This window comes from Orycteropus afer, unplaced genomic scaffold (genome assembly GCF_000298275.1).
Source record: "Orycteropus afer afer isolate SDZICR_OR568_19922 unplaced genomic scaffold, OryAfe1.0 scaffold00476, whole genome shotgun sequence".
NCBI lineage: Eukaryota > Metazoa > Chordata > Mammalia > Tubulidentata > Orycteropodidae > Orycteropus > Orycteropus afer.
In genome coordinates, this window is record NW_006922063.1 from 1,928,650 (window position 1) to 1,939,566 (window position 10,917).

At 47.0% G+C, this 10,917-nt stretch overlaps 1 protein-coding gene across 1 annotated transcript; it reads left to right on the forward strand.

The window, feature by feature from the left end:
- Positions 1-131: 131 nt before the first annotated feature.
- TBCB (tubulin folding cofactor B) lies at positions 132-5,149 on the forward strand. Its single transcript, XM_007954869.2, has 6 exons — positions 132-245; positions 1,496-1,639; positions 3,268-3,364; positions 4,129-4,320; positions 4,797-4,869; positions 5,035-5,149. The coding sequence occupies exons 1-6, from the start codon at positions 132-134 to the stop codon at positions 5,147-5,149; spliced, it is 735 nt and encodes a 244-aa protein (XP_007953060.1).
- Positions 5,150-10,917: the final 5,768 nt, after the last annotated feature.

Sequence of the window (10,917 nt, forward strand, 5' to 3'; positions counted from 1 at the left end):
TGGGGGAGAGTGTCATTGGTCAGTTCCGGGAGCAGGGGGAGGGGCTGATATTCCTGAAGCGGCGGCCTGTGGCTGCGGATCTGGTGTGAGGCGGCTGAACGGGGTTGAGAGCCCTGGGAGGGCGCGACGAGATGGAGGTGGCTGGGATATCGGCGCCCACGGTAACCGTTTTCATCAGCAGCACCCTGAACACCTTTCGCTCTGAGAAGCGATACAGTCGCAGTCTCACCATCGCTGAGTTCAAGGTGTGGCCATGGGGGCGGGGCCCGGAGGAGGCGGGGTGTATAGAATTGGGGGGTGGGACAAAGAAATGCTGATCCCCAACGTGGGGAGGGGCCAGAGAGAGGAGAGGGGCAGAGCCAGAGACAATCTAAGATTCCAACGAACGTCTGGGCTGGGTGGGAGAGAACCTGAAGTTCCTGAGAGTAGGGGTGGGGCCAGGAAGAATTACAGGTTACTGATAACGGGGGTAAGAAACGAGGTGTAAGGACCCAGGATGGTGGTGGTGGTGTTAGGCACCGTCGAGTCGGTTCAGACTCATAGCAACCCTAATTAAAACAGAACGAAATGTTATCCAGTCTTGCTTCATCCTCTCAATCCTTGGCTATGCTTGACCCTATCGTAGCAGCCACTGTGTCAGCCCATCTCGTTGAGGGTCTTCCCCTTTTCGCTGACCCTCTACTTTACCAGGCATGATACTCTTCCAAGGGACTGATCCCTTCTGACAACATGACTGAAGTAGGAATGACGAAGTCTGGCCATTCTCACTTTTAAGAAGCATTCTCGCTGTACTTCCTCCAAGACAGATTTGTTCGTTCTTCTAGCAGTCCATAGTACGTTCAGTATTCCTCGCCAACACAATTCAAATGCATCCGTTTTTCCGTGGTCTTCCCATTCATTGTCCAGCTCTCACATAATATGAAAACAGTTCACTGCTAATGAGTCGATTCCCACTCAGAGTGACCCCCTCATTGGGTTCCCAAGGGTGTAAATCTTTGCAGAAGTAGATGGCCTCAACTTGCTTGCGCAGAGCAGCTGGTGGGGTTGAACGGCTGACGTTCTGGTGAGCAGCCAAATGCCTTATGCACTATGCCATCAGAGCTCCTCCATGAATATGGTGATTGAAAATATCATGGATTGGGTCAGGCACATCTTAATCTTCAAAGTGATGTCTTTGCTCTTAAACACTTTTAACGACGGCTTTTGCAGCAGATTCACCCAATGCAATACATTGTTTGATTTCTTATCTGCTGCTTCCATGGGTGTTGATTGTGGATCCAAGTAAAATGAAAGCCTTGACAACTTCACTCTTTTCTCTATTTATCATGATGTTGCTTATTGGTCCAGTTGTGAGGATCCCAGGATGGCTGGAACCTGAGGGGTTTAGGAGCAGGGCCAGGAATTGGGTGAGAGTGGTTGATAGAAGGGGCAGAGCCTGAGGGCAGAGGGCAGAGCCACTGGCAGCCCTTCCATTAACCCACCCCCCTCGTCGCAGTGTAAACTGGAGCTGGTGGTGGGCAGCCCCGCTTCGTGCATGGAACTAGAGCTTTATGGAGCTGATGACAAGTTCTACAGCAAGCTGGATCGGGAGGATGCGCTCCTGGGCTCCTACCCTGTGGACGATGGCTGCCGCATCCACGTGAGACCTCCCTGCCTGGGACCTTCCACCACTATCCATTCCCTTATTTATTTAACAGATATTTGCTGTGCCCTCCCCTGAGTGATAACCAAGATAGGCCCTGTCCTTTTAGAGCCCCAGTCCAATATGGAGAGAGACAGACTCCTCAGCAGTGACAGACCAGAGTGGACTGGGCTGAGATGGGGAAAGCCCAGGAGATCAGGGCACCCAGACGAAGTGCCTGACCCTACCTGGGGGTATTAAGAAAGGCTTCCTGGAGCAGTAGCTGCTTAAGTGGAGACCTGAAGGATGAGGAGAGGGTGACCCAGTGGAAGAGGTGGGAAGGATATGCCCGGCAGAGGAAGCGAGTACAGGTATACCTTGGAAGTATTGTAGGCTTGGTTCCAGACCCCCACAATAAAGCGAATTATTGTGGTAAAGCAGTCCCACAATTTTTTTGGCTTCCTGGTGTGTGTAAAAGTTATGTTTATACTATAATGTAGTCTATTAAGTGTACAATAGCATTATGAAAAAGTTTGAAATACTGTTAGAATTACCAGATGTGACACAGAGACACAAAATGAACACATGCTATTGGTAAAATGGCACCATAGACTTGATTGACACAGAGTTGCCACACACTTTCAAGGTGTGAAACACACAATATCTGAGAAGTGCAGTAAAGTGAAGCACAATAAAACAAGGTATGCCTTTATACAGAGTCTACATAGGCCCAGGGTCTACATAGGCCCAGGGTCTACATAGGCCCAGAGTGTGAGGTGGGTTAGGGTCAGCACTGAGGGTGGATTTGTTGGGAGAAGCTGGAATACACAGAACCTCTATGTGTGTCAGCTCACATTGTCTTCACTGCCCTCATTCCTTCTCCTCCTACTGCACTTAGTGTGCAGCAGCCACACTGCTTCTCAGATATCCCAGACAGGCTCTGCCTCGGGGCCTTTGCATGTGCTGTTACCTCTGCCTGGATGGTTCTTTTTTATGTCCCACCTACTCACCCCTTCTTTCCAGTCTCTACTTAATGTCATTCTCCTAGTGAAGCCTGGCAGTATAAAATTTAGCGTTTCCTCTTTCCCCTTTGCTTTACTTGATTTTTGTCCCTGGCTCCTATCATCTTTTACGTACTCTCCTTGGGCTGCTTATTTGTTTACGCTTCCTCCACCAGAGTGCCATGAGGGCAGAAATGTACCTCTCTCTTCTTCACTATTACTTCCCCAGCACCTGGAATAACCCCTGACAGAATTCCCAGTGAATCTGTTGGATAATGAGTTGAACCCATAAATAAACCTGGAAAGATCCCCATTTTGCAAAAGAGATGGGATTTACTTTCCTGAGGATGACCTGTAGCTGTAGTTTTTACTTCAGTCTGCCTGACTCCAGAAGCCAGCATGCACAAAGAACTGGTTCTTTTTTCTCTTTCATTTATTTGATAACTATTAAACACCTGTGTTGCCCCAGAGATATACCTGTGCATCAAGTCTGGAAAGGGCCCTGTTTTAGCTCGGTTCAGCGTGTTGATTAGATGTTAGCCACATGAACAAATGTGAAGAATCAGGAAGGAAAAGGGCCATGCGGAAAGTGACCACAGAATTGGGAGAGCTCATACCCATTGCCCTCCCCTCCCTTCACCACAGGTCATTGACCACAGTGGTGCCCGCCTTGGAGAATATGAAGACGTGTCCAAGGTGAAGAAATACAAGATATCACAGGAATCCTATGACCAGAGACAAGGTATGGGGCTCATGGAGATGGGTGGGGCTTATGGGGGCCAGAGGGTGTATATGAAGGTGTGGGGAAGTTAGGGTAGAGGACCATTTTGGGGAGATTGCTGATACGGACAGTGGAGGTAGATCACCTTGGGAGGATAGGGGTGGGGTTGGGTTGGGGACAGGTAAAAATGGCTGTCAGGAGGAATCATGGGTAGTAGGACATGGGGTTCACATGTGGGCTGGGAGGTGTTAGGGTTTGTAGGGGTGCAGATGAGAGCATAGGAGAATAGAAGGGGCATGAGGAGGTCTGGGGCATGGGGGCTCAGGGACATGGCAGAGTGGTCAGGGTCAGATGGGGGCATGAGATGGGCAGATGGGGAGTATGGGCAAATGGAGCCTGTGGTCAGTCGATAGAGTATGTGAAGCTGACAGAGCAGTGTAGGCATGTGGGGGACAGATGGAATATGTATAGTGGAGAAGAGGTGGGGGCTTCAGAGGCTGGGTGAAGGTGGGTGTGAGACTGAAGGGACATTTGAGAAGACAGGGTCATCATGTGAAAAGCTGGAGGCAGGTGTCATCCCTCCTCCCTTTAGTTTCTGGATTGTGGGAAGACCCTAGGAATCCTGGGGAGAGGCTGGGACAGTAGTAGAAGCACTAACAGGGCTCAGGCAAGCTCTGCGACACCCAAAACAGAAGAGTTTTTCTATGAATTCGCCCTGCATGGGTGAAATGGTATTTCATTAGGCCAGGGACCGTGTCTGATCCCTTTCCCCTACCCTGCCACAGACACAGTTCGCTCCTTCCTGAAGCGCAGCAAGCTAGGCCGATACAGTGAAGAGGAGCGGGCCCAGCGGGAGGCCGAGGTTACCCAGTGCCTCACTGAGGAGAAGACCCAGGCTGATGCCATCACCGTGGGTAGCCGCTGTGAGGTGCGGGTGCCTGGGCAGTCCTCTCGCCGAGGCACTGTCATGTACGTAGGTACGTGGCCCACAGGGCCCTAGGTCGCAAGGCTGAGAGGGACTCCATTCATTCCACAGAGACTCACTGAGGCCAGGACTATGCCCTGTCCTAAAGTGGGCGGTGCTAGGGGCCCAGCCTTCGTGGAGATCCCAGTCCAGTTGATGGTGACAACCCAGAGCGTTCAGGGCCGAGAATTGGGAGGCACAGGTGGAGCAATTAGACTGGGGTGGGAACGCAGAGGCCGGAATGATCAACACTGTGGTGAGGGAAGCCTAGTGGGGGCTGAGAGCAAGTATCGCACCCATCTGTGAGTGATCCAGGAAGGCTTCCTGCTGGAGCAATGTTCTGAAGGAAAAGGAGAAGTGAGCCAGTGAAGAAGTAGGGAAGAGTATGCCAAGTAAAAGGAGCATCAAGTACAAAAGCTGTGAGGCAGAAACAAGCTTGGGGGAGTTGAGCTACATCTGGAGGTTTTTTGGGATTTCTCCCCTGGGCAGGACTCGCAGATTTCAAGCCTGGCTACTGGATTGGTGTCCGCTACGATGAGCCACTAGGGAAAAACGATGGCAGGTAACAACCATCCCCGCTCTAGCGTTCTTGTGTCTCTGTGGGCATGTATATGTGTGTGTATAAGTCTGCTTGGGTTCTGCTGGGCGAGCCTGCCCATACTAGCATCTGGAAGTTAAAACCACGGTGGGGCTTTCTAACCATTGCTTCCTTCATCATGCCCTGCAGTGTGAATGGGAAACGCTACTTCGAATGCCAGGCCAAGTATGGCGCCTTCGTCAAGCCATCCGTTGTGACAGTGGGGGACTTCCCTGAGGAGGACTACGGGTTAGACGAGATGTGACACCTGAGGAAGGATACTTCTCTGCTCCAGCTCCTAACTTGGCCCCTATTCCCTTCTATGTGTATGTCAGTAGCCCTCTTTCCCTGATCTCATTTTTATTTTATTTTATTTACTTTTCCCTTGTCATTGTTTTTGAGATTCATGCATTAAATTCATGGAAGACTTGGGAAGTGTTTGGAGGATTATGGGAGGACTTAGGAGCAGCTGGAGGACTTAGGTGAGGGCAAAATAAGGTGAAGTAGACGTTGAGCAGGGTGAGGCTTTAGCTCTTAGCTAATAGCTCAAGGTCCATGAAGCTGTTCTTTGTCCTTGTATTAGTTAGTATAATGTTTTGCTGCTGTAACAAAGAGACCTAAAATAACAGTGGCTTAAACACGATTAAAGTTTATTCTTTCCTCATGTAGAGTCTCATATAAACATTGAGTGCTAACATGGTGACACCTTAGTGTCAGTGATTGGTTTCCATCTTCCTTCTCCTCCTCCCAATTCCTATCTCATCTATTCCTGCCACCAAAGAAAGGAAAGGGAGGGGATACCCTTGCCTTTAAGGAAATACACAACTCAAAATTAGTTCCTATTTCTTTGGCCAAAATTTGGTCACATAGCCGCATGTGGCTGCAAATGAAGATGGGAAATGCAGTCTTTATTTTGGGTGGCCATGTGACTGAGCAGATTTATCAAGAGTTCTTGTACTACAGAAGCAGTGGAGAAGGGAAACTTGGTGTCATCAAGCAGTTCTGCCACTGTCTCTGTGGGAGGGTGACCTTAATAATAATAATATTTTAAAGAAAAAAAATCAAAATATTTTAGAAGTAGCATGGAGTCATTTCTCATAGCATTTTTAGAGGCTGGCAAAGAACATTCTGCTCTCAGGTTGTGACGTGTGTGTGTACCCCCTGCCTTCTGGGCAGCCTGAATGGTACCATGGGGGTGTCTGCATATGCAGTAACCCCATCCTCCCATGTTAGCTCCTGGAAGGGATGCCTGGTGGGGTGACTGTTTGGAGGACTGTACTTAATTACTGCAATTATTTAATGGTAAATTCTGGAGAAGGGCAGAAGCAGCAGCCACAGCAGGAAGAATAAACTGTGTGAGAGCTGAAAGGATTCAGGGGGGTGGGGAGCTGTTCACATCCATACATAGTCTGATGCACGTGTACTCTTAATGTTTGCCATAATGTACACGGACACACATCCAGACACAGGCAACACCCAGAACACACAGACTAGCAGTCAGACACATGAGATCACATGTACAGAAATAAATGGTACACACAGGTTTGCACGTGTACAGAGGAGCCACACACACACATGGGAAACAGATTCCTATCAAACACCCACAAGGGTTAGATACATATCTACACACACACACACACACACACACACGTACTAATCAGTAAACTTGTCGATTACAAAAAAAAAATCTGGTTGCTTTAGAAAAGGACCCAAGACTTGGGCCCCATCATGTCAAGGAGTTGTCGGTGAAGAAGGATAGAGAGACAGTGTCTTCCCTCAGCCTTCTCATTAGCACTCGCCAGTTGAAGTCCACTGAGTTCAGCAGAATTGGCTCAGCTTTGTAATTAGCACATGAGTTAGCACTGAGGACCTGCCACGCTAAGATTGGCCTGGAGGTGCACCTCCGTGTCATGAAGCCAGAGAACAGGAGGAGGAAGATGAGCTTGTGGCCCCCAAAGACCCCTTGAACCAGCCTAAACCCACTATGAACTCTAAGCAGCTGTTGTGGAGTTGCTGTACGTGAGGATCTGCCAAACTACACTGGAAGATCTACATTTTTAGAGTTTGTTTTAATGCCTCCAGTTATGAACATGGATGAAACTATTCATGAGAACATGGGGAGAAGTTTAAATATTGGATAACAGTTTAACAAAATAACAAAGTGCATCGTGTTAGTAATTTCTAACCAGAACACCTGGACTGCTATGTAAAAGCCTGGACTGCAACTAGGGATTAGAGACTCACTTTACAGAATGACCTGGTGCTCAAACTTTATTGTTATCAGGGGCCTAGAGAGGAAGGGAAGGAGCCCTGGTGGCACAATGGTTAAGCGCTCTGCTGCTAACCTAAAAAGGTTGACAGTTGCAGCTTACCAGCAGCTACACAGGAGAAAGATGTGGCAGTCTGCTTCCGTAAAGACTCCAGCCTTGGAAACCTTATAGGGTTGTCCTATAGGGTTGCTATGAGTTGGATGGACTTGACAGCTACAGGTGGAGAGGAAGGGAGGATGGTGGTTACTGTATCCATGTAATACCAGCTGTTGTATCAAATAACCCCACAGTTCAATGCAAGTGCCCTGGTTGATTAGTAGCTATCCGTGTAATTCACGCACCCCTGACCATCTCGTGGCTCCTTTGTTTCCCAGGGCTGGAAGTGATCTGCTTATAGCTGGCAAATAGAAGGAGACTATGGCTTAGTTGTGTTAAAAATAAAGCTCAATAAAAGATGAAGATTAAGGTTTATTCTGAGTAGTTATTTTATATGCACATAGGGAGATGATTCTTATTCTTAAAGTAAATGGCTTGAAATAGGCTAGTTACAATGAAGCTTTTAAAAGGAGGGAACAAATGGAAACTCATTTTCTCAAAGTGATCACTGAAATTCTAAACTAATTCTAGGATATTCAGTTCAAAGTATAAATCCCAAACCAGTGTCTCGGTAGTGAGAACATCAGGCTCATTTGTCAAGCATGTTAAGAATTAGGTTGCAACTTTGGTTTCCCCAGGTCAAATAAAATTCTCAGCAGGAATTTCATCCTATGAGATTCTAATTCACTGCACAGAGAATGCCATAGTGGCCACATTTTTCTAGATTGTTCTTAATGAGACTGTGCCAAGCAGATAGGTATAGCATCTCTCATTTTCAGAGAAGATTCAAGTTTGTTCAAAGTTTAGGACTTTCCGAGTCTACTAATAAGAGTCCTGACGGGTAGTACCAGAGGGTTACTGCAGTGAATTACTTACAAACGTGTGCCTAAGAGTTGCAGAGGCATTGTCTTGTGGCCCATCCTCTGAACATAGGCCCATCCTGACGTAAGAGTCTAACAGCTGGGGACCACCCTGCCAGCTTTTACTGGTTGTCATGTGCCCTTGTTTTTGCAGCTTATGTTGTTGGGTGCAGTCGAGTTGTTTCCGACTCATAGCAACCTTATGCACAGCAGAACGAAACACTGCCTGGTCCTGTGCCAGCTCCACGATCCTTGCTATACTTGAGCCCATCACCGCAGCCACTGTGTCAAATCCATCTCATTGAGGGCCTTCTGCTCCTTCGTTGACCATCCATCTTACCAAGTATTTTGGTTCCCTAGTGCCACTCTGACAGGAATAAACCACAAATGGGATGCTTGAACAAACAGGAGTTTATTCTCTTATAGTTGGGAGGCTTTAAGTCTGAGTTCAAAGTGCCAGGCTCTAGGGGCTGGGTGAAAGCCCCTCAACCTTGGCTTTTGCTCTACCTCCTGCTCCCAGCCCACTGGAGCTAGAGGCTTTTCTTCACTCAGACAGCTAACTGGCTGCTGAGGCTGACAAACCCAAGGTTGACAAGGCACAGTCCCGATGTTACCAAACCACATGGTAAGTCATTAATTCAAGTCCATTGAAAGTCCCAAGGTTGGCAGAGCATGGCAGGCCGCTGAACAATGACACAGTTACATGCAGGGTTCAAGTGTGCCATAAGCTAGAGACCACTCCCAAAGCTGTGTCTTATATATGGAAAGCAGACCACAGACCCAAAGGCAGCTACTCAGCTGCTCACAGTAGATTCCACCATGGAGTTGATTACCAGTCTCATCATGGGGAATACTACATCCAGCTACCAAGCCACTCAACCAGGCCTAGCCAAGTTGACACACAAACTTAACCATCACACCAAGAATGACATCCTCCACCAGAGAATGGTCCCTTCTGACAACATGACCAAAGTAGGTGAGACAAAATCTGGCCATTCTCTCCTCCCAGGAGCATCCCGGCTGCACTTCCTCCAGGACAGATCTGTTAGATCTTTTAGCGGTCCATGGTACTCTAAGCATTCTTCGCCAGCACCACGACTCAAAAGCATCACCTTTTTTTCCGGTCTTCCTTATTCATTGTCCAGCTTTCACATGCATATAAAGCGACTGAAAAATACCATGGCTTGTGTCAGGTGCACCTTAGTTCTCAAGGAGTTATCTTTGCTCTTCAGCACTTGAAAGAGGTCCTTTGCAGCCAATTTCCCAGTGCTATACGTCATCTGATGTCCTGACTGCTACTTCCGTTGGCATCGGTTGTAGAACCAAGCAATGTGAGTTCTTTGTCAGCTTCAATCTTTTCTCCATTTATTGTGATGCTGCTTATAGATCTAGTTGTGAGGATTTTTGTTTTCTTTACATTGAGATATAATCCATACTGTAGACTGTATTCTTTAATCTTCAGCAGTAAGTGCTTTACGTCATCCTCACTTTCAGCAAGCAAAGTTGTGTCATCAGCGTATCACATGTTGTTAATGATTCTTCTTCCAATCCTGATGCCATGCTCTTCTTCATATAGTCCAGCTTCTTGGATTATTCGCTCAGCATATAGATTAAATAAGTGTGGAGAAAGTATACAATGCTGACACACTCCCTTCTTGATTTTAAACCATGCAGTGTCCCCTTGTTCTGTTCAAATGACAGCCTCTTCGTCTATGTACAGGCTCCTCATGAGCACAATTAAGTGTTCTGGAATTCCCATTCTTCTCAATATTATCCATAATTTGTTATGATCCACACAATCAAATGCCTTTGCATAGTCAATAAAATGTAAGTAAACATTTTTCTGGTATTCTTTGCATTGAGCCAAGATCCATCTGACATTGGCAATGATATCCCTTATTCTGCATCCTCTTCTGAATCCAGCTTGCATTTTTGGAAGATCTCTGTCAATATACTGCTGCAACCATTTTTTTAATTATCTTCAGTAAGATTGTACTTGCATGTGATATAAATGATACTGTTCAGTAACTTCCACATTCTGTGGGATCACCTTTCTTTGGAATGGGTACAAATATGGATCTCTTCCAGTCAGTTGGCCAGGTAGCTGTCTTCCAAATCTCTTGGCAAAACCGAGTGAGTGCCTCCAGCGCAGCATCCTTTTGTTGAAACATCTCAATGGGTATTCCGTCAATTCTTGGGGCCTTGTTCTTCACCAATTCTTTCAGTGCAGCTTCAACTTCTTCCTTCAATACCTTTGGTTCTTAATCAAATGCCACCTCCTGAAATGAATGAAAATTGACCAGGTCTTTTTGGTACAATGAGTCTGTGTATGCCTTCTATGTTCTTTTAATACTTCCTGCATCATTCAATATTTTGAAGCTTATAGAGCCCAAGATTCTACAGACTTTTAAAGTTTTAGGACAGTAATTTACCCAGAAACTTGTGTTGCTGCCACCAGCAGGGGCAAATAAACTCTTGCAAGAGACAGAACCAGAACCTCACAGTACTGGCACCAGTGGGGACAGACAAACTCTTACAAGAGACAGGTAGGGGCAAAGGGAGGCAAAGAAAAACTTACTGGCCAGAGTTCAGCATGTGCAGTTTCTCTTGAGAATTATAAATCTGCAGAAACAGTTAAGCACTCCTAAACCTACTGTCATCAAATTGATTCCGATTCACAGCAACCCTCTACGGCGGAGTAGAACTGTCCCATAGGGTTTCCAGGGCTGTAAATCTTTATGGAGGCAGATTGCCTCATCTTTCTCCCATGGAGCAGCTGGTGGGTTTGAATCACCAACCTTTTCGGT

Bases quoted from the DNA above. Each gene is read 5' to 3' on its own strand.
- TBCB (XM_007954869.2), top strand. From the start codon at position 132: ATGGAGGTGGCTGGGATATCGGCGCCCACGGTAACCGTTTTCATCAGC. The intron at 246-1,495 runs GTGTGGCCATGG...CCCTCGTCGCAG, and splicing joins TCACCATCGCTGAGTTCAAG to TGTAAACTGGAGCTGGTGGT. The intron at 4,321-4,796 runs GTACGTGGCCCA...TCCCCTGGGCAG, and splicing joins AGGCACTGTCATGTACGTAG to GACTCGCAGATTTCAAGCCT.